Here is a 24,022-nt window from a genome sequence, read left to right as displayed (position 1 = left end):
AGTCCCAGCAACCAGTCAATATGTTGCAAGGCCACTACTGCATTTAATGCAAGATGTTTTGCTTTTTATGGTGAGGTATCTGACATCTGATGCACATCTACTTTGCTTTTGGATGCCATGTCACCCCATTAGCAACAAACAAATAGGGTGCCTGTGAACAAAATGATTATTGCTGTAATAATCATTTTTCCTGAGTCCAAGAGTAGTCATTCCATTAGGTAATGGGGTGACTTTGCTGCAGGCAGACAAGCAGTAGAAAGCATGGGAAAGCTGACCTTCTTGGTGACGATGTTGCCATGCTCATCTGTAAACTGCTCCTCTCTCACTTGCTCTCCAGGAAGGTCCTCGGCCTCATCACCCTACGTAATATATGAGAGTATAATGGCAGTGTGAAGAGCCTGAAGGAATGAATAGGCTTTTGGAAGCATGTCAGAACAGAGAAAATAAACTATACTGATATTTGAGTTCAAGGAGTGTATGTAGCGAGAGCTACACTTGCCTGAACAGAAGGGTTATGATCTTCCCCAGGATAAACACAATATAACTGTCAAATACTACAAACACTTCATATCAAAACAATGCAGACTCCACAATGTTCAAAAATATTTATCTCTCACATATTTGTACCTGCAAATCTCATTTTACCTGCTGGTCCATGTGAGAGTGGTTACCTGATAATTACAATATAACTTTCTGAATAATGGTCCGGATTATCATTCCGAGTCCTCTGAAAATATTTCACATGCAGAAAAACACATCACATGGCTCAACACTGCCCAAATGAATGGCCAATTACAAAACTGTAAAAATCTGGATGCAACAGCTCTAGGAAAGTTAATAAAAGAATATTTTGAAAAAGAATTGTGACTATGTATAGATACTATAGCCATAAATGGCTGAGAAGAAAAGAAATGACAGGACTCAGCAAGTAGTGAGGAGTTTGGAATTTAAATGTTTTTAAAATAGACTCCTAAAATCATCAGTGGCTTCACTACTATATATGAGCACCAACTGCCAGCCATTGCAAGTGAAGCACAGAGAAAATGGTGCGGCAAAAAGAAATGGACGTGTGCAGCCACTAACTCAGAGAAACATACCATAGAAATGGAGTCACACCTTTTGAATACAGAGGTACCTTTACAGTTACTTTTGACCTACATACAAACTTTAACAATGAGCCCTAATCATAAGTCCCAGCACTGCTGATGAGAACTGCATTAGCAAGTTAACGTTTTGAGATGAACTATTCCTTTAAAGAACCCAGGTGCTTGTGCTATTCTCTCCCTTGCCAGTTCTCGTCTCTCTCCCCCTCCCGACGCTCCAAAAACGGTACCTTCAGAATAACCCTGCGCCGCACCACACGCGTGGTAACATTTTCCTCCTCATCTGCCACGCTCTCGTCCTCCCCCAGCTCTCGGTCCAGCTGAGCATGGATGTACGTCAGCACGGAGCGCACAGAGCCACTTGCAATGTGCAGCACGTTCTGGCAGCTGATCACCAGGAAGGCCAGCACCACGAAGCTGAAGAGCAGCTCTGTGAGCAGAGCCCACATGGTGTCTCGGCAGGACTCCCTGTCTGCCTTCACGTGTTCATGCACACATGCAGTTCCTTAAGTTGCACTGGTTTAGTGCAGCTTCTCAGGCTGCTCAGAGACACTGCGCTGGTTAGTCAAGCTTTCTGTTTCCTCATGCCAGACCTCATCAGAAGAGCAGGAATAGACTGTGGTCCGAACCCATTCTCTCTCTCCCTCCCGGTCACATAAAGGTCCTCCCTTTTTTTCTGACACCAGTCAGCTGGATGTGGGAAGGGGCTGACCAAATGTCACCAAACACATTGGTTTCAGTGTCCTCTCTCTCTCTCACTCCTCCCTCTCCACTCTTTCTATGGCTGCTTCCAAAAACACCCTGTCTCCTATTGCACATGTGATCTGCATGCTTTAAATACCTTTGGCTGGACACCTCTGTGAAACCATTGGAAGACATCCAAGCAGAAATAAATGTGAATATTAAACCTCTGTTTCCGATCTCTGTTTTATCCGAGGACTGTACTAATGAGAAACAATCCAATTCAGTTTATTTTTTGCCATGCAAGTTATTTATCACCCTGTTCAGTACACTCTTTGGCTTCAAGTATCACATGGGATAGTAAGAGAACTGACCATTCTCAGCTAGCTAAACAGACCATTGTAAGCATTGACCTTAATGTTCATACATTCTCACCAAATATAACCTACAGAATCCCTCCCCCAATTGCAAAAAGAGCAGCAGCAGCCATAGTGAGTGTTAGTGTGAGAGGGAGTGGGCCAGGAGCTATATCTGGCACCTACTAGCTGTGTCCTTCTTGGGCTCTGAGTGTGTTAGTTTGTGTGTGTGTGTGTGTGTGTGTGTGTGTGTGTGTGTGTGTGTGTGTGTGTGTGTGTGTGTGTGTGTGTGCGTGTGTGTGGTGATGAACTACATTCATGCATGTCTGACTTACTGTACACCTTTACAAAAGAAGATAAATGTCTTCGGATATCAACTCTTTAGTAAAAGAGTAATGTAATTTCATTTCAGCCTGCCTTGAGCCTTTCAGTCTTCCTATTCACAACAACTAATATTAATTGGTCTCAGTAAGTTTGCACAAAGTCTTTAGTATTAGCCAGTTCTGAGTAATGAAAAAAGACTAATGCCAGTGGTTCAAAATAAATGAACAACAGAACAGTGTCCTTTGTTATTTTCTGAATGATGTACTTTGAATATTTTTCCATAACACATTTAAAATCAAGAACTGGCCTAAAAAGAACCCAGTGGAAATTTGGGCTCTAGTAGTAGTTCATTTTACAACAGCTAGAATAGTCATAGTGATGCCAGTAATCACAACAGTTAAACTAGTTAAACTAATCATCTAATGTTGCATACCAAGGTTAAACACTGTAGGCCTTGATATCAGTTAGCTTTTAAATGTGCTAATAATCAATTCTGTTTTAAATAACACTTCTATTGCATTATATATAAACAAAAAACGTTTACCTAATAAAAGTTCATTTTTATATGCGATTATATGTTACTGCAGGCTGTGTGACATAGTATACTAAACCAATCAGCACTGCTGCTAGCTTGACAATGGAGTACAATTAGGTGCTGTTGGTGCCAGTCTTGAGTAGGTACCAAAAACAAAAGAAGGTTGGTATTGGACCAGTGGCCAAACAGTGCAGCTTCAGTTTTATAGACAAAGGGTTCCAAAAGTTCTGGTACTTCATGGTGTATTGAAAAAAATCTATTTCTGGACCTCTAGTAATGTAGCACAAACCCATCTCCCACAAAGTAAAGGCAATCAATCACCTGTCTACTGATGAACTGCATCATGAAATGGATGTGTCACAGTCTAAAAATGAAGGCCTGAACAAAAATATACTGAGTGAGCCCTAGTATTGATCTCTTCCAAACCAACTCTGCTGGCACTTACTTGTCGTCTGAGATGCATGTCTTCCCATCCTGGAAGTTCAGGCACTCTGTGGGGGAAGCCCAGTCCTTTCTCGAAAGGCTGCGTTCCTCGGAAATGCCCCCGCAGGAATTCAGAGTGTCCCATGTCTCGCACTGGCTGGAGCAAGGGTTCCTGGGACAGATGGGACCGGCACAAATCTCCATCCACTGCTGCCCTCACTGAAGACATCATGGACTCCATGGCCTGTCTGGGACTGGGCGACTGTGGAGATCCTATCCAGTTCTGTGTGGGATCTGGAGCATGCCAACCAGGGCCAGACTGGTCCTGGAGGTAGGACAGGAAAGAACCACCACTCAACCTGAGGGAAGAAAGAAGAAATTAGTAGTAGAAGAGTTTTTGCAGAATCTTTTGGATAATCTAATTTTAAACAAACCCCCCCCCCCCTCCAAAAAAAAACCTCTTTTGTGAAAAGCAATTGTGCTATGAGAAATGTTTGCAGTATAGAATTGTTACTTTTGCTATATTTACTCAAAATTGACATATTTCAAAATTCAATGTGTCCAGAAGGGGGATAGTAGCCCAAAATGATGTAACCTCATTTATTAACACAAGCCATGAATTGCTGCTTATCTTCTGACTCTGACTCTCTAAAGTGAACTTTCGAAACAAAATAAACAAAAAAGAAAAAAACAAAAACAATAAATCCTCAGAAAAACAAACTCACCTTTCGCCATTGTGATCAGCCACACGGCTAAATCCTGATGACTCACTCATTCGAGAGTAAATCCTCTGCTGCCCTGCAACAAGAGACAAGCCTTCCTCTAAGCCTGCACCATCTCCTCCTCTATCTCCTCCTTCATTGCCTCCTCCCAGCCCCCCATCGGCTCCTTTGGGGCCACTGCCTGTGTCAGCAGTGGCCTCTCCTTTCTTGTCCATCTCCGACCCTTGACCTCTGTCTAGGCCATTGATGTTGACCCCTTTGCTCATGTCAGGGGTGGCGGCGCTGTTCTCTGAATCAGCCCCAATGGATTGGTCCTCTAGCAGCTCAACGGAGCCACTCAGCTCCCTGGTCACCTGTGTTCCACCTGGGGTTAGGCTTCCTGGCCTCCCTAGGCTCCCGTAGAACTGCCCTTCAGAGTCTTCAGTGTTGCTGCACTCTAGGGAGGAGTCCTCCACTGCCACCAGCGAGGGGCTCTTGCCTGAGGGCCACACCTGCACCTCAGACATCTCCATGAGTGTGTCTTCCTCTGTAGTGGCGATGGGCGCACACTCCATGCTTGACACTTCCTGCCAGTAGGGCTCTTGGCCCAGCGGCGAGGGGGGGCTGTGCTGCAGGGAGGTGGGCGAGAGCAGCTGCTCCTGTGCCACCAGCCCATAACCTGGAGTGACACAGAGAGAGGCACACTGACACAGGCCCCCCTGCGGCGCCACCCCGCCCCGCCCCATCCTTACCACCCTGGGAGGGATGTGCTCCAGACCAGGGTAAGCGTTGGGGGGTGGGGTGGGGTGGGGGAAGGAAAGGCAAGGATGACCTGGGGTCGCAGGAGAGAAGGAAAAGATGGGGGAGGTTCTTGCAAGCCAGAGCAGTCAGCAGCAGGAGTGCAGGCAGTGGGGCAGCAGCAAGTACTCAACCTAATACACAATCATCAATGCTGCCCCCAATACTGGCACTTACTGATAGAGGAACACACTGCCACCAGAGAAAGGGAAAGAAGGATAACTCTCATCTGTTACCAATCAGGAAGCAAAGACAACCCTACAGGCCTTGTGTGTTTGGGACTCACCGCCCACTCACACGCACACATGCATATGCTCTCATGCTGTCATTTGGAAAGAGCATGCATACAAGCTTTCCTGCATTTGTAGGCTACTTCACTCTTTCTGCTGAAAGCAAAGCTGCTCCAACTCCCATGGATAACCCAAAGAAGTCACCAGTTTAGTGAGAAAACCATGCAGCATCCCAAAATCCAACAAAGGTCCAACATAACTAAAAGAAAAACACATCCACTTCTTCAGAAAAAAACTGTTGGCATTTAACATTAAATTCATGATATTATTTACTAACACATTCCTTTTAGATGGAGGATAGGCAAACTGCTCTCTGTTCCTGTTATTTGCATGTATGCATACTTGGATATGACACTGGTTTTTGTAAAATATCACAATTTACATTTACATATACATCTACAATTTATAATAATGAAAACAATACACAATAAAATGTTAACATAATAAAATGTTAACATATTTATATGTGCATTTTATTATTTGTGTAAATGAACATGACTGTACACATAAAAATGAGAATCTCATATTAATGTTTTTTTTATTTGATCAAATTAGCAAACGAGAATGTGGTTGTGGGAGAATATAGCTGCACAGCATAGCACTGGCCTTTATCTACAGTTTATTTGTTTTATAATAACAAATGCAGGCTGTTGTCTGGCCGATACAACACTTCTATTACGCTAATGTTTTCAGGATACAAAGCTCCAAAATACTCCTAATCCCCACCTGTTAAAACTGGTTAGTCAGCACATGCAATATAATGAAAGATTGGTGATGCTTTTCTTGAATCAGGTAGACAAGTGCAGAAGTGGGCAGTTTGTGTATTGTGTGAAGCTGTTATCATGAAATTGTTATCCTGACAAAAAGCAATGGTCCTTTTCAACCAGTCCATATCCCTGACCTGTTTTATTGCCCTGATAAGGCTGTCCAATACACACTAAAAGGCTCCATCTGCCACATGGCCCTGGAATGTGAGTTCAACTGAAGTATACACTGCCTCACATAGCTTCATGTCCAAGCACAGTTGTTATAATTCTGCATTATGGTCTATTGTAAGAGCACTTAGCACAAGCTCAGTAAATGTTTTTTTTTGAAAATGCAAGAGCACTCCAGCCAATAGAAGATGGACTCAACTGACATGCTTGGCCTCCTTCCTTTTCAAGGAACTACTACATGATATGATAGCACTGTTATATCATAGACTGAAAACCATAGTATGTCAATGTAATACACTGATTCATTAAAAAAGTAATTTGTTGAAATATTAAAAAACTCTTAATAATGTTTAACCTTGAATTAGAATTTCAGGAATGATAAAAGATTTCTAAATTCATGGTAGGATGTCTGTAATGTAACTATATATAATGTGGTATAGAAGTATAGCATGGAGTGTTAAGATTGGACACTCAGAGAGAATGGATTCCCTTCCTCTTGGACCTCTCGAGATTTCTTCCTTAATTCCACACAGGGAGTTTTTCCCTGCCACTGTCACCACTGGCTTACTCATTAGGGATCTGGATCCAAACATTTGTAAAGCTGTTTTGTGACAACACGTGTTGTATAGTTAAATGTAATTTTTTACATAATGTGGTGCAAATTACATCAGATTTATATTGTATTCCTAGGAATACTTTAACATTAAACATTTTTAAAATCTACTGTTTAGTTTATTTTTTAGCCAAAATAGTACATAATTCATTTTCTCTTAAGTAAATCCCTTGTTTGCAATGATAGAAATTATTTAAAGGTATTTAACATTATATATAAAATTGTTAAATATTTTTTATGATATTTGTGCTATTGACCTACTTCAATATAAAGATATCAATATAAAGAATTTTAAAAGAGCAACATGCTTCCAGTTCTTTCTATGCAATTGAAACAATAATTCACCCAGAAATGTTGTTAATAACAATTGAAGGGCCAAGTGCCATTAAAGGAAACAAGAAAGAAAATCAGGCTGTGAGAGTAAGGGTAGGTAAGGGTCAAGCATGTTTAAAGGGTGTTCATGAGTTAGTGAATGCAGTAATTTAGTCACTGTGTGCATGCATGTCTAACATGTTTATGCGTTCTGGGAAAGCCTTTTGTATATGGAGGTATCAGGGTGTGTTGTGTGTCGCTGTGTACTAAAAAAACTAGCCAGGGGTATAACACACATTTGCCACTAGCTAGGAATATACTGTGTGCAGGGCATTCTAGTGACACCAGCTAGTCACATTTTTAAAAACTCGTAAAAAGTATTTATTATAAAGGGGCGGAGGTTACACATTTGTGTTTTATTATCTCTGGCTTAAAGTTCAGACTATATTCTGAGTGTAGATTTGTGGTTAGGTTGAGGTTTGTTGCACCATTTATTTGATTATAAATGTTTCCATGTGTGTAACAACAAAAACATAGGTACATATGAATGTCTATTCACACACACACACACACACACATATATATATATATATATATATACATAAACACAACACGTGAAGTTTTAGTACTTTGTGTGTGTACGTTCCTATGTTTGTATCAGCCTCTATGTCTATATTTCACACTACTTGCCACATTTATAAACATGAAATATAGCCATGCAAATAGACACAAACATAGGAAGACACAGACACACAAAGAACCAAAAATTATTCCAAAGTTACATGGAAAACTGTTAAAGAGGGTCACAGACAAACAATGATTGATGCAGAGCACAGATATATACACACATATAGAACAGACACTTAGTACCACAAAAACTATTTGGTAATGCAGTAGTTATGAAAAAAATCAAAACTAAAATTAAATCAAAATGCTTATAAAGACACATAGACATTGTAACTTGTGGAGCACTAATCACAGGTAAAGGTCTGACATGAAGCAAAGGACTTTTACAACATGTACCTTGGGGTGATAGTACAGTGGCCAAAACAACACCTTTGTCATCCTAATAGAGTAACTGCAGCTATGGTAAGACTTTACATTATTACACTATATGCCATGCTGGGCAAGCACAATTCAGCCCCACATGCAACACATACAGCATGCAAAACTGCAGTTTATTTGAAGGGCATTTCGATGTGGATTTTGCCAAACAGTCACCCATATGTCTGTTGCTTTGTCTCCATAGTCTAGACATAGCAATGCTGCTAGGACGTTGGACCATTAAAAAAAAGGTACACTGTTCTCACAAGCATTTCAAAAGTAACATGATCAAGATATTGTATGAATGCAGCAAATATGTCACCATATTTAAGCCCTTCAAGCAAAATGATACTAAAAAGTTGAGTGTCTCTGATACTCCATGCACATTCTATGGTAAAAGGAAGTCATAACATCATTGGGCCTCGAGTGCATGCAGACAGGCATCAGGGGAGGAAGACAGGAAGATAAGGGGGTTGTATGAGAAAGAGACAGAATAGGGAGAGGAGAGATGACAGGAGAAAGAAGACAGAAAGAGCGGAACAGGAGACAGAGACAGAAGGAAACATGGTAAGTCAGAAACACCTCCCTCCTGCAGGGGGCGCTGTGTACACAGCTAGTGAGGAGGGAATTTTGATCACAGAGAAGACTGGTAAGAAAGGTGATGTATTTTTGTGGGAGGGAAAAAAGAAGTGGTAAAAATGCAGGTTCAACAGGTCTAAAGATAAAAGAGATGAGGGCCAGAGGTCAACATGATGTCTGTATGAGGTCAAAGGTCGTAGAGGTGTGGAGGAGGAGGAAAAGGCTGGGCTGCAGATGACATGTCCAGAGAACACAAAGAGAGAGGTTAAATGGAAGACGATGGCACTCTGCCTAGATGGACAGTACACCATTAACTGCCCTTAGATTCTTGTCTATCTGGATCTTAGAGCAAACTTGTTATTTATTGTGCGAATCTTTCATGTGCTTCCAGCAGGGGCCACTCTACATGTCCTATTAGGAAATAAGTATGTTTTTGGGTACATGTGCCCATCTGAAAATAATGTAATTTACTCTGATAGGGTAAATTCAGTTTGACTGAGGGAGTAAAGTCCCATAAAACTGTCTTATGCTGCTTGGAGCTGCTATGCTGTTTCTGTACCATTGGTTCATTTTATGATTTGGAAAACTGGTGTGTAGGATTTTTTTTTGCTATGTGTAAGATGTGTACTAATATTAATACTGTAATATATACTACTAATATAAATGTGTAAAGGTTAAAAGCTAATTTTCCATAATAGGTAACACGGAGTTCAAATGCTTTCCATTGTTTGTTTGTTTTTACCTTGTTTTTGTATTTTCTACCAAGTTATTTATGAAATGGCCAGATGAGTTCACTTAAACTAATATTTAATTTGTTTGGTCCACAGAAATCATTAGAAGAACTAAAACCAATCTTCAGAAAACTAAAAGTAACTTTAAACTTTTTTCTTCACTCAAAGTATCAGTTCTCTGTAGAAATTTCCCCCCTAGAAGACGTTACACTGGTTCCTCATTTTCTGATTGGTCCTTACTGTCTGTCTATGCTCGCATCTCTTATCACCTGCAACTGAGCTCTTTCAGTTGAATGCCCTGCTATATTTTCACTTGTTTGGTGAAGTCTTGCTGATGTTACACTAGTTTCTGAACCTTTTCCCTAGTTTTTGAGTTTCTTAAGGTGAAACGCTTTGGTGGTTTTGTTATTTTGACTTCGGCTTTTTGCTTGCTTCCATGTTTGTAATTATGGATATGTCCCTGTTAATAACCCTATCTGCCTGTATTCTTGATTGCGTCGGGAAAAGCGCTAATCAAGCTTCTCTGCACTTGCAACCTCTCTCTCCACTGTTTCAAAAATCATTTGCTTTGTGACTGCTATTACAGTGTGATGTTGAAGTTTGAGTATGAAACAGATATTTAAGTAATGATTCACTGGTTTTACATGACGATGAATGGATGTTACACCTCCCTGTTTCAACATTACCTTAAATTACTTTTTTAACACCTCAGCTCAGCTCAGATCTGAGATCTGGGTTATCTTTTTCCTTCTCCTCCCCTTTGTTCATTACAGTCATTAGAAGGCATATTTTATTGTTGTCTAACCATTCTCTAGCCCTTCTACATTGCCATTTTCTGACCATAAGATTATAGTTGACTGTTTTTTTTTTTCTGTTTTTTGGGGGGGTGGGGGGGTGGGGGGGGTGGGGGGGGTGGGGGTGGAAATACAGTCTGTAATTGTACAGATGAACCATAACATAGATTTGTCTAACAAACTGAAAGATGCTGAAGTCCTGATGTGGTCTTTAACATTTATATTACTGCATTTCCTTTTTTATTGGTATAAAAAAGGTATATTGGTGTATCTGGCAAAAACTTCAACTTACTCAAAATTAAACTGCCAGAGTCCTCACACACACCAAGCATGCAGCCCATATTTCAATCATTCTCCTTCAGCTGCTCTGACTGCCTGTATCATCCTTGGTTAAACACAAGCTATTTTTTTCTAACCTTTAGTGCACCACATCGGTTTGTCCCCTTTCTTTCCCTGAGCCTTTGCAACTTAACACGCCAGCTTGCAAACATGTTTCATCTGGTATCGGCTTACCAGTGGCCCCTAAATCCACTAACAAGGGGCAGGTAATTCAATGCAATGGTCTCTACACGTTTCACAATTCATTCATCCAAACATGTGCCAGTCATTTACAAATCACGATGATCTTTTTATTACTGTAACTATTATGTTGGTAGCAAGAGATAACTTTTACTTAATTTTAATATAAACAAAAATATTAGCATTATTACTATGTTAATAAAACCCACCTCATGTAATTATTGGGAGTGGAGCACCTTTGAGCAGCTTTCATACTTTTGTTTATGTGACAAATCAACCTGAACATAAAGTCTTACATACATCATGTTATCTACAGAAATGCTGATTAATATTACTCAGATAAAAGATGGCAGCAGACTGTAGGGATCTCCTCAGTTCTGGTCCTGGTGACAGTTGAATCAATTAGGTGGAATTCTCAGCCAAGTTCTCGGACATGAGCAGTTGGAACAAATAACACGGGAGTGGCTGTTAGCTAGAGGAGAGGGGAAGTCTGGCGTTCAGGGTTGGGGTGGGGGCTCACATGGGACAGGGAGGAAGGGTATCTTAGGACAGGGAAGGGGGGTCACAGAGGAACAATGGTCTGAAGCATCTCTTACCATTCATCATGCCAGTAGAAAGGTGGTCTCGGTCATTGTGGCGGCGTCTAGATGTTTCGTGTTCCCGGTTCCCCTGTTGACCTGCCTGTTGTCCCTCAAGCATGTTCACAATGTCCATTCGATCAATGCTCTTCAGAGCCACAAACAGGCTCTCCACTACAGCAGTGGAACGTAAAAAACAGAGCATAGCAAGACAGTAGGGACTGAGGACCTTAAGACACCTATGTTAAAACCAGAATATTAGAATATAATGCTTTTTAATACTTCTTTAACAGTTTTTAAATGATTATTAAGTAAAATCAAAATCTTATCAAATATTAAACATTTTTGCTGCATTTGTATTAAATAAATTACATATCAACTGATGAGTTTTTCATGGTAATATAGGAACTGAAAATGAAAATGCAGAAAATGTTTCTTCTGTAACATTTACAATCATCTTTACAGTGCCAGGTTGTTTGGATAGTGGGTCTTAAGTCATTTATTCACAGTGGATAGAACACTTACTCTTTGCCTTCTTTCCTTCTCGGGTTGCCCACACATGAAGCAATGCTGAGCTCTGCTCCAGAAGGGAATTGGGATTCTCCACACGGATCTTATTAATTTCATCAACATTGAACTGAAGTTCTCGAGCCAGTTCTACAGAAGATTTACAGACACTTTATAAAACTTACAAACTTACACAAAATGTTGTGATAACAAAAAAACATTTGAAGTAAAGCAATTTCTATACAATTTTGTGATTAATGTACAAAGAAGTAATGGGCCTCCAGATATGTCTTGGCAAGACATACCTTGATGAGCAATCACACACACACTCTCACACGCACACACATGCTCACTCACTCACCAGCCCAACTCAGTCCCAGCTGTTCAGCTATTACAGCCATCTTTAACTCCGTCCTTTCCATGGCGCTCATTGATGCTGCAGAAATCAGACCATCATTGGCTCAGACCCTCTGTAGTCTGATCCTAGAGCTCAAATCTTCTTAAAAGCAGGATCAAGCAAATGTAGAATGAGGTATGGACATGAAGCATGCATGAGAGCTATATGCAGGATTGTTCTTACCCATAGCTGGTTCATTGAGAGCACTGTACCTCTCTCTAAGGGCCAAAGGGGTTAATGTCTTTCTTCTGTCATCACCCCCTATTATCTGATAATGGTAAATAAAGGGACTATTCAAATTAAGATATGTGCATATGTATCTCATTATTTGATTAAGAAATTGTAGGATATATAAAACCTTTTTTATTACCTTTATGCATGGTGGCATGGTAATATTGAGGTTGCAGAGTACTTGCTGGCTGTCCTCATACTTGGTAGACTTGCGTAAGAAGGACAAGAAACCAGATGGGTCTTTACTGCTATCTCTTACCTGAAAGAGTAGAAAGAGATGTAGCAAAGGCCAAGAAAATAACCTGAGAAACATATGCCAAAGCCATATCAGTCCCTATTGGTCAAAGGTACCTGCTTGAAATGAAGGATAAAGAGATTAGGGCACATTGTTGAAGTAACTTGGTAAGTGAATGGAAACAAAATGGGATGCATGTACCTTTACTGAGACAGGAAGTCTGTTGTCTCTGAAAGCCTGGAAGCTGAAACAGCGGGGCTGCTGGGTAGCTTTGCGCATTGGAACCAAGTTCCCGGAGCACTCCAAGTGTAATGGCATGCCCTCCAATACCTGAGAGTGGCCACACATGACCAGAAAGTACAAATAACTACAGCTCAGTCACATTTATAATGGCAGTGAATGATTGGTCATGTTTATAAAGTCATATAGATGATTCAATTCTTTAAGGAGCCTTTATAAATGCATGTTTATAGTGTTATATAAATGATTCAATACTTTTAGTAGGGTCTTTAAACTAAAGGGTTACCATCTGTCGTATTCTCTCCATTTCTTAATTAAGGCTCCCTTTTTCCTGTCTGACCTCAATATCTCTGCTGCGGGCCACTTCAGTGAAGTTCTCATGCTGCTCCAGGGTCTTGTCCATCTTGTCATCGGTCATACAGTAGCAGCGAAGTCGACCCTCCCGTGCCTCGTTCATCTTGGCGAACACCACAAACTTGGCCATGTAGGGCACCGCGGACAGCTCACGGTATAGCAGGTTGGCGAAGGAAACAGCTTCTGCAGTTCGAGGACAGTCTGCTAGCCAGAAACTGTGGAGAAAAAAAGAAAACCACGGGATAAAAAAAGAGAATAAAATCTTCTTAAAATCATCAACAGTGATTTCCAAAGACATGCTACAAGGTTCATTGTCTTTTCAGGAATTTTGTTGTCTTACCGTGCAGATACATTGGTGGTGAAGTTGGCACAGTCATTGGCATATATAAGTTTGGTAGTCCCAGTTATATCCTCCCACTGGGCGGGGGCAGTACCACCTAAAAAATACAGAGGGCCTGAAGTTAACTCAACTAGTCTTAAAAATTTCAGATGGTTTTTATAATAATAATAATCTCTAGTAACTCTAGTAATCTATAGTAACTTCCACAGTAGAAAGTAATAATGATTACTGGATAACTGGATTTTACTGGGTAACTGGATTGTGCTGGTAGATTATCATCTTTGGTCACTGGCCACTTTACTAGGAACAGCTATCTTGTACCTCAGGTGTATCTAATAGTTGGCTCTGCACAGTTACAGATTGTAGTTAATTGTGCCTGTTGCCATGTCTGTGTAACTGCTGAGCTGTGAGTGGTCCAACATACTGCTAATAGCAATCCTCAGCAGTGACTTCTGATGAAAAGCTACAGGATGGCTTATGCAAACTGACCAGTGATGAAGAGTTTGAGGATGGCTTACACAAACTCTGTATGACACATAATGGATTATAGACTTTACCAGTACAAGACTGTTCTAATTTAAACAGTGTTTGTTGTTGTAAATGAAAGCATGGAGTGTAAATCAAGCATTTAATTAAGCAGACTAGTGCTCATGTAATGATGGCTTTCAGTTGCATGTCATTTCACAGATATATCTAAGTTTTGGTGATGATTATTCTTTAAAGCAAAAACTACAGTTAAGGATCTTGGTGTAACTCTTCACAATGATTATTTCAGTGTCACATAAGAATGGTTGCCAGACCATCTTTAAGCTTCAGCTATGCAGAATCAGTACTAGTATTGGAAAGCCCTAGTAAGAAAGAGCATATTAACCCAGTGTTATTGAATTTGCTCTGGCTACAAAGTTAAGGCCCACATTGATTCTGAAGTCTTACTTTTTATGTTTCAAGTCCTTAATGGACTAACCCTGATATATATTCCTGATGTCTTGAAGGACTATATCCCACTATATCGTGACCCCTTTGCTCAGTTGTTGTTTTACTTATTTAACTTTATGATCTGGGATGCAAGCTCTATAAGTGTTTTAAATACTTATACATGCTAATTAATAATATTTATACTTAATACTTATTAAAATATTTAATTAATTAAATACTTAAATATTTAATTATTCTATGTAAAGACCTAATTTTGAGTCAAAAATCTCAAAGTGCAACATAAATATTATATAGTTTTAAAGATATTAAAGAATCATTATTATAAAAGGTAAATCCTTGCAAGTAAAATATAACATGAGCTTCTGTTTTCAGCACCCAGGGACCCCACTACAACAGTGTGGTTCTACTCAGGGACCCCCTACAACAGTATGGTTCTACCCAGGGACCCACCTACAACAGTGTGGTTCTACCCAGGAACCCTCCTAAAACAGTGTGGTTCCACCCAGGGACCCCCCTATAACAGTGTGGTTCTACCCAGGGACCCCCCTATAACAGTGTGGTTCTACCCAGGGACCCCCTATAACAGTGTGGTTCTACCCAGGGACCCCCCTACAACAGTGTGGTTCTACCCAGGGACCCCCCTACAACAGTGTGGTTGTACCCAGGGACCCCCCTACAACAGTGTGGTTCTACCCAGGGACCCCCCTACAACAGTGTGGTTGTACCCAGAGTCCACAATACAACAGTGTAGTTGTACCGATGACACTGCACAGCAGACGGAGGCTGGTGGTGTCGCCCTCGCCGGCGTCTCGTGGGCTCTCCTTCCAGGATGGGGGCAGCGGGATGCGCAGGCCAATGGGCCGGTGGAACTTACGGCGCCTCGGTTCCACAGTCACCACAGGACTGAACGTTGCCTGATTCCCCAGCAACTTGGCCACCAGCTCGTCAGGGACAGGCTGGGCCTAGTGCACCAGGGGTGGAACAAATAAAAAAAAAAGAACATATATATTGGGGGACATAAAATGGAATGCAAATGGGAAAAAGAAGCAAGACAGAGAAAGGACAAAGAGAAAATGTACACAATTAAAAGAAGTAATAAGGAATTAGATTAGAAATTAAAGGGATGCAATGATATACAATTTCAGAATTTGAACACAATATGATTATATAAATGACAAATGTATATGAAGAGCAAATGAAGAGAGGACAGATCATATATATATATATATATATATATATATATATATATATATATATATATATATATATATATATATATATATGGGGTGAAGCAGAAGGAAAAAGACAGAGAGAATATATCAGTACATTAATGTCTCAGCAACAATGACAGTTGACACAGTAACAGAATACCAAGCAACACACAATTGGTCAGGCAGAAATATTTATTAATGTAAAAAAAAAAAAAAATTACAAAATGTTTTCTATTATATTAAACCTTATTCAAAAAACGGAACAGCAAATATCATAGTGTTATGTCTTTGAGTGATTTTGAAGATTTTGTAGGTGCAAGTATTGAAATCAAAGTCATATCTGGTTTTAAAGTATGTTTTACTGCTGGCTTTTGTAAATATTAGTTCTTTATATATATATATATATATATATATATATATATATATGGAAGAAAAACGATAGTGCATGGTTAAATACTGTTATACTGTTTTACTGGTAGTAAAAACTTTGGTATGAGCTTCTGGTTACATTAGTATGGCAACAAAATGCATTCAAACCCAGTATGATTATGTCAAAATATTAAAAAGTATTGGAAGAAATGATTAAACTTTTGTTAGCTTTTATAACTTTCATGAATTTTATGTTTTTGAAGTGTCATTATATTTAAATATTAGTAACATATTTTTGAAGCAACTATAATTTCAAAAGCTTACTGATAGTTATGATAAAGGCACATTCCTAATGTTCATCATACAGTCATGACTTCCTGGTTCAGTCTTCTTGCACATACTCTTCCCTCTTTTCCACAAAACTTATACAAGCAATTTGACATTCAGAAAATGATTTACACCATGACCCACTACATTACAGATAATATGTAAATATCTACCACGCCAGCACAGCAGGAATGATGAAATCATTTGCAAGGTTTGGGAGAGGCACTTTATAGATCCTTAGCAACTGCACAGGGTGTTGTTTAGATGACTCAGAGACATGTAAACCCTTAGTTTTACAGCCATAGTGAACTAATGTTTTCATTATACACCTGATTTCATCTGCTTGTTGTACCTCATGTCTTACGTAATTTTGTCCTTCTTGTTCAACTCAACCGATGTCCTTTCTTCCTAACAGTACAAGTTCTGTAATGTACTCAGCACACCTTACATATCAATATCAACTGTAAAAAAAACCAGTCTGATGAGACGATAGCATTCCTTCCGTTTCACAAGATCAAGGTTAATGAAATATTTGCTCAGCTCTGCATTTTATTTGTAGAAAAGAAATGACAACACAGACAAGACCAAATAGGAATAAAATAAAAATTTGTAAAATACTATGTTAAGCTAACAATCGTCCTCCCTCTTCCTCCTGCTCATCCTCCCAGCTCACCTGCAGTCCGAGACGAACCCGCTTGGTGACAGCTGTCTCTGGAAAACTGGCTTGGACCATAGTCAGGACTTTGCTGGCCAGGTGACCCCCCTCTGGGCCAACCAGTTCACTCTCCTGCTGAATGCGGGAGACCACAGCGAAGTAGAGGGGGAAGTCAGTGGAGATGATGCGTCTGATGCGCTTCTTACCAAGCTCTTCCTGAGTTTCTAAGTCTAAAGGAAAAAACAAAAGCAGTGAAGTCAAAATAATCAAATAATCAAATTAAGTCAAAATAATTACTTGGTTAATGCCATTAGTAACAAAGTTAGTAGCTCTCTTGTGGTCCTCCCAATTCATTTAATATTCTTCGAGACCTGATAGAAAGGCCATTGATAAAGTAGTCAACAGCAAGTTCCTCATTGAAACTAACCTTGTTTACCTAAGTGACCATAAGCAACTGTGATATTAGGTCATGTAAAATAAGATGATGTGTAAATGATGCAAAAAAAACCTAGCACACACCTTCATCCATGCCATTGAGGATGGTCTCCAACACCTCATCACCATAGCGATTTCGATGCTCCTTCCAGACTGAACCATTTTCACTCCTCAGGACCACCAGCTCTCTGTCTCCCCGGCCAAGAGCCGCAAAATGTGGGATCTCTACGATTACTGGTCTGTTGAGGAACCGATGAACAAAAGCTGTGAGTCATAACTTAAAGCGTTGACACAGCTTTCTGCAAGACTTTTCTGGAGGGTTCATCAGGATTCTTTACTCACCCTAAGAACTGCATGCCAGCTGGACCCAGGGAGATGATCCGGCTAGCGAGCCCCTCGCCCTCCACCAGAGGGGGTGGCGTGGAGAGTTTTTGAGGCTTGACCAGGCGGCAGGTTATGCGTGTTGGGGCCGCACATGTTCGTGGTGGTATGATGACACGCAGACCATTGTGTCGGCTCCCTCTCATTGAGCCACCTCGTGCATCCACCATAAAACTCACCAAGAAGCTGCAAAACCAGAAGGAAATGACTGGCTGATTATTGTGAAGAAGAAATATCAAACCATTAGCAGCTATGGACTTTGCAGTTGTACTGAAGGTCCTTAATCTGGTTCAGGAAATAACTACAGCACTGAATAACTGTAGTCTGCACATACCCAGTGTGGATGGGGCTGGCTACTGGACTGACATTGTCTGAGGTTTCTGTGGCTGGACTGCTTGGGATTAATGAATCTTCATCATATTCTTTGGGCAAGGGGAGAGGGGTATGCTGCTGTGTGAGTGAAGGACAGAAAGACAAAACATATAAATATAGAATAACAGACACACACACACACACACACACACACACACACACACACACACACACACACACACACACACATTTATATTTAGTATAGTAGTATCTGCAGTGTACTGTAGACATAGAGGTAATAAAGGTAATAAAAACTTTCAGTGAAGGTTTCCAGAGAAACAAAGTGTTTCGAACAGAGGTCCTTCATCAGCTGTGTAAGCAAAGTGAACTTAGGAAGGATTTCTGTTTCTCAAGATGACTTATATATACCTGCTCAATGTCATGCTCTTTTAGTATGACTGTTTCAGGAGACACACAAGGGATCCTTGGAATAGCTGGTGAGTAGGTTCTGTTGACAGAAGTATGAAATAATAATAAGTAAAGCCATGTCAGACTGTTTAAAATGGGATGCCTACTATTTTGCCACTTGCCTCTCCAGTGTGATTTGCATTCAAGGCCTGTTTTCATTGTCCATTGTAAATTAGAACCATATGGACTTTATTCACAAAACTCACTATGCAATTCAAACATCTGTATTATAATTGTTCTTCTGCTGTTTGCTGCTTATCCTCTGCTTTTTCTCTCCCCACATTACATTTGAATAATTTTCAACATTACTGCAGCCCTCTCTCATACTCTATCACTGGCTTGGGGGAGAGGAATTCCTCATCATGGTCCTTCAAGTCGTCCATCTTCAAGTACCTGGCACCCTCTGTTCCCAGCAGCTCCTCGCCTAGCGTAAGAAGGAGGAGTAAAAAAGAGAAGGAACACAAGCGGTCAGTGGATCACAGGCAGACAAGGCAGAGATGACAAGATAAACAGGATTAGGAGATGCTACAGCTCGGATAGGAAGAGTGAGCGGGAATGGTGCAATAAAGGTGGAAATCGAGCTAAAGGTGGAAAAAGATGTTAGTGAGATGAGGGACTGCCACATACAGACCACAAACGCATCTGGCCTCATTCATGAACATGTCCTAAATAGATACATAAATTTGCTTGTAAAAGCAGTGCTTCTAAAAATCACGATCACCTGCAGTGGCTTAACAATTCTTAAAAAACATCCAGGTTGAAAGATTCTGGTAAAATAATAAATGGTATCCACAACCTGATTTATAGCAGTGGCCCTTTGATATGGCTTATTTAAACTCAAAACTGGCTACCTAAAGTTAACTTTCCATAAAGTTATGTTCTGCTGACGTTTCATAAATGAGGCCTATTCTTTATAAATTAATATGTTATAAATGAAATGTTTTGTGCTGATACAATGCTTGGTACTATTGCAGGACCTGATTAATGCAATTCATTCTTTCATTGTTGCACAAAGATCACAACTTTTTTTCATTTTTTTTTCAATTTTCTAAATAGTAATAATAATAGTAAAGCACTTTATTCCCTGTACAGAATCTAAAACAGAAAAAAACAAACAAACAAACAGCAGCACCCTGTATATGCCAGAGAATGTAGCTAACTGGGAAAACCCTCAGAGTCCATACTTGCATGTCCAGGACACATGTGCACTGGCACATATAGTATATAAATTATTTATTCCCTTAATGTCTCTTTTTAATTTTTCATTTTCTCAAATAAAATTTATTTTTAATTTTGGCAAATAAAGCTTATTTATTAAGCTTTATTATTCCTATTTTCTGTAAAGCACTTTTTTAAAGAAAAGTTTTTAAGAAAGTGTTATACAAAAAGTTATTATTATTATTATTATTATTATTATTATTAGTAGTAGTAGTATTAAGGCTTTTTAAGTAATAATAATAATAATAATAATAATGATTTCTAAGCTTCAAAGAAAAACATTGATTCATTGATTCACATAATAAGCTATATATAAAGAAAAAAAAACAAGCCAGCTATTAAGAGCCACATCTTTTAAATAACCTTTAAAAGAACCAGACTTCACACTGTAGTAGAGGCCAGCCCATTGGTTCAGTCACATATACATACAATCATCTGCACATAAACTCTTTTTAAAGTCACAATTTAAAACCATTTAAAGTTCAAAAATATAAATCCATAACTCAATATGCATACATATAATTGTCCCTCATTATTTCAAGAGTGTTCCAATGTGCAGCATGTTTTAAATTTTGTTTGCAGAAGGCTGCAAACCCATTAACCTGGGTTCACCCCAAGCTAGTTAAATAGAATTCACAGATGATGGTATGAAATAAATCCATTAAAAAACTTTCGTTCCTTTAAGCATTTTCTCTAAGAGTTGTGAGGTAAATGTGTTGACCCTATATTCTATGTACATTTGTGACTGGAAATGCCTGGATCCTTTAATAATGGGTATGTCTTCAGGACATTAGTGGAAGTCATCCTCTAAATTTAGATCAGTGCTGACAAACGTTCAGTTAACTGAACTGTGCTACATAGATCACTGTGCTTGCACCATAAATCTTATCGCCTGTTCACTGGCTTGAAGAACAAAGGAATGTATGTTTCAGTTTACCTTATATGTTTCAAATTAAATTAAAGATTTCTTAGAAATGTTCAGTACAAAATTATTAATGTGAGCTCAGAACTGAAATGAACCATTGATCAGCCGTTTTTAACTGAGGACAAATTTATGATTTACTGCATTGACAAAATGAACTGTACACACCTTTTCAGACTAGCATAATTGTCAGGATTTGGAAAAGTGTATTTTTAAAAAATGGCCTTTATTCAAAGTTCAGTATAACTGAATCATCTTCAAGAAAGTCAACAACTTTTGGAAGCAAAATCCTATACTGAACTTGATCCCCAACAATAACAGAAAAAGAAGAACATGTTTTTGTTGTTGTTTTTTTTTTTGTTTTGTTTTTTTAAATCTGGTGAGCCTTTCATAAATGTACAAATTAAAGTTTTTGTTTTTGAAGCTTTTGTTTACAAGATAACTTCAGCAAAACTGAAGGAGGGGACCTGGTGGGTTAGTGCTAAGGGCTAGATGGAATGATTGTTGATGAATACATGCTATGGTACACCCATCATCACTTTCACAAGAGTAAAAATGTTAGTAAGTCTGTTATGACTGTTATGTGCAATAAATGTTGTAGAGAACACAGAGATGATAAATATTCATACCTAGCGTTAGCTGTGCAACTCCTATGAAAACAAAGGGAGCACAATTTAAATTCTTTTCTGAAGGCTGTTGAATTTACCATTCTTGTTTTTTCTTTTACAAAGAACACTGGGTATTGTATTTACAGGGAATTTAAAGACAGTGTATAATAACTAGTTAAGAAAACTAAAAACTAGTGCTTACCTTCATCTTCAGATACATCCAAGATCTCGTCCACTGTCTCAGGGAAACTCATTCGATGTTTTTCAGTTGTGGTCTAAGAAACAGATATTTGAAGTGAAATACACAGGATTAAACAATAGGTGTTTTTTATCCTGTCAAAACGTACAATTTCATTCAAGATTTTTGACACAATCACATTTTTGACAGTTGACACTATAAATGTCAAAAATGATTTTCAAGAAATTACAGACAATTTTCTTTAACAATTATTAAAAAATTTAGAATGGTCTGTAAATGTTGGTTTCCTCAAATAGCCAACCTCATGGCAACAAATAGTAACAGCTCAAACATGAAGCGTTTTCTGAACATTTCATCAGGAAATCACCTGATATACCTCATTTCCATTTTCATTTTAACATTACAATTTTAATTGCAATTAACTTATAATAATCCTATAATATCAAAAACATACCTAATAATATTTAAAGATTTAGATATTAGGGATTGTGTTGTAGACCTGTAGTAGAGTTGTGTCCTAATCCTTAGAATGGTTTAGTGTTCCATTCTCTGACAGACAAAGTATTGCAAAGGGCAGTGACAACACCCAGCCCTCAAACCTCGCTCTTCCAAGTGATAAACTTGAGCTCTGACCACAAGACCCAGCTCTCTGGGATAGCACCCAGAACACACATTTCCTCTCCAGAGTGACAGTCGATCACACTATCCTCTCCTTCAGGGCATGACAGTTTTCGTCACAGAGAAACATCAGTGCAAATAGAACTTCTTTAGATTTTCTCACCATGGTAACTGTTTCTTCAGTAACCAATTTGAGAACATCAATTACAGAGATATATCCCAGCCGCTTTGCTATGGCCAGAGCAGACGTGCCATTCTGTTGGCGAATGAAATATTGGTCATTAGTGACTATGAATGCCACAATATGAATTACTGAATAATCATATATAGAATATAGGAAGTAGGAAATAGTAGAATAAGAAATATAGAAACTATATTAAACATATAGAAACTAAATAAAAAACCTATTCTCTTACAGTAGTAATTTCATTGGGTTGTGCACCATGTTTGAGAAGCAACGTCACAATATCAGTGTGGCCCTGTTGGGCAGCCTGGTGGAGGGGAGTATATCCAACCTAAAACATAAAAGAACACTAATAAGGGTTGTGGAAGCAGAAACATGAATGATCAAAAGAGCTGTAAACTGACTGCAGACAACAGGCCAAACCCATCTCATCTGTTTACCCGTGTCTTGCTGTTGACATTGGCTTGTTGCTGCAAGAGGAACTTGACCATTTTAATGTTGCCATAATGACAAGCCACGTGAAGTGGAGTATAGCCCATCTAACAACAGACAAGATAACATTTTTTATTGAAAAACAGAGGCATGGATATCTTAAATTCATTTTTCTGAAGATCTTTCTTAGGCCTTTTCATCATTCTTTTATTAACTATTTTAATAATACTTATAAGAATGGTCTGACATTTCAATAATAAATCCACCTGAGACTGGTTTTAGTAATTTACTAATTTACTAATAAAAAACAAAAATGTTTTTAAAAATATACAAAATAATACACCTTGTGGCCAGACATCTGCTGTAGGAAAAATCGCTGTGTTGCAGCCTGTATAGATTCGACACTCTTGAATAACCTTTAGAAAATGCAGTAGTATGTGGCCATAACAAAATCCGGATCTGTGTACCAGCTGGTGGGAGCCTTACCCGTGTAGCAGCATACACAGATGCCCCCTGCTTCACCAGAATGTCAGCAATGCCCACGTGGCCCTCCTGAGCGACCAGGTGAAGGGGGGTCAGCCCACTCTGAGGAGAGAACAGAAAAATGCTGCCAGGGTAATTAATGTTCTCCAAACAGACAGCACTGCAATAGTTCAATAATAGCCCTTCAAAAAAAAAAAAAAACCTGAATTGTAATTTTTCAATGCTTGATACACCATGAGGGCTATTTTTTTCTGAAAAACAAAACAAAACAAAAAGATCAGAGGAAAGTTCACTTGCCTTGTTGCCCAAGTTGACATTGGCCTGCTTGGAGATGAGCAAGGAGACCATGTCAGCTAGACCCTCCTGGGAAGCTAAGTGCAAGGGAGTGACCCCCTGCAATGACTCAGCATTGGGGGAGGCACTGTACTGCAGAAGACTAGTGGCCACCTCTATCTGGTTCTGCTTGGAGGCAATGTGGAGGGGAGTGTAGCCATTCTAGGAAGAACCATCAAGGGTTATTGTAAGTTGGCTCTGTCAGTCCAAATTGATCAAATAATTAATACGTTTTGAAGCAACCTAACAGAAAGGTGATATCTATATATTTCTCTTATGATTCCTGTTCTCTAAGAGACACTTAAAATATA

At 39.2% G+C, this 24,022-nt stretch overlaps 1 protein-coding gene across 7 annotated transcripts in view; it reads right to left on the bottom strand.

The window, feature by feature from the left end:
• Window positions 1-24,022, bottom strand: part of ank1a (ankyrin 1, erythrocytic a) — a 120,964-nt gene that overhangs the window by 3,662 nt on the left and 93,280 nt on the right. For 5 of the 7 annotated variants that reach the window (XM_027016865.2, XM_027016862.2, XM_027016863.2 and 2 more), the window contains 25 exons: window positions 23,676-23,873; window positions 23,382-23,480; window positions 22,904-23,002; window positions 22,696-22,794; window positions 22,443-22,535; window positions 21,665-21,737; window positions 21,484-21,504; window positions 19,042-19,138; window positions 18,676-18,754; window positions 18,269-18,384; window positions 17,896-18,120; window positions 17,638-17,792; window positions 17,137-17,348; window positions 15,314-15,518; window positions 13,621-13,717; window positions 13,267-13,495; window positions 12,888-13,016; window positions 12,591-12,710; window positions 12,404-12,488; window positions 12,185-12,259; window positions 11,842-11,973; window positions 11,335-11,490; window positions 4,148-4,802; window positions 3,445-3,781; window positions 276-359 (listed from right to left, as the gene is read on the bottom strand). In XM_027016865.2, the coding sequence (XP_026872666.2) occupies window positions 276-359; window positions 3,445-3,781; window positions 4,148-4,802; window positions 11,335-11,490; window positions 11,842-11,973; window positions 12,185-12,259; window positions 12,404-12,488; window positions 12,591-12,710; window positions 12,888-13,016; window positions 13,267-13,495; window positions 13,621-13,717; window positions 15,314-15,518; window positions 17,137-17,348; window positions 17,638-17,792; window positions 17,896-18,120; window positions 18,269-18,384; window positions 18,676-18,754; window positions 19,042-19,138; window positions 21,484-21,504; window positions 21,665-21,737; window positions 22,443-22,535; window positions 22,696-22,794; window positions 22,904-23,002; window positions 23,382-23,480; window positions 23,676-23,873 (3,870 nt within the window). Of the gene's footprint in view, window positions 1-275; window positions 360-1,333; window positions 1,871-3,444; window positions 3,782-4,147; window positions 4,803-7,647; window positions 8,537-11,334; window positions 11,491-11,841; window positions 11,974-12,184; window positions 12,260-12,403; window positions 12,489-12,590; window positions 12,711-12,887; window positions 13,017-13,266; window positions 13,496-13,620; window positions 13,718-15,313; window positions 15,519-17,136; window positions 17,349-17,637; window positions 17,793-17,895; window positions 18,121-18,268; window positions 18,385-18,675; window positions 18,755-19,041; window positions 19,139-21,483; window positions 21,505-21,664; window positions 21,738-22,442; window positions 22,536-22,695; window positions 22,795-22,903; window positions 23,003-23,381; window positions 23,481-23,675; window positions 23,874-24,022 lie in introns of those variants that run through there. The other 2 variants (XM_035526554.1, XM_027016868.2) reach the window with 2 other exon arrangements.

Source organism: Electrophorus electricus, chromosome 5 (assembly GCF_013358815.1).
Source record: "Electrophorus electricus isolate fEleEle1 chromosome 5, fEleEle1.pri, whole genome shotgun sequence".
Classification (NCBI taxonomy): domain Eukaryota; kingdom Metazoa; phylum Chordata; class Actinopteri; order Gymnotiformes; family Gymnotidae; genus Electrophorus; species Electrophorus electricus.
Note: the sequence above shows the minus strand (reverse complement) of the source record. Positions and strands in the feature narration are given on the sequence as shown.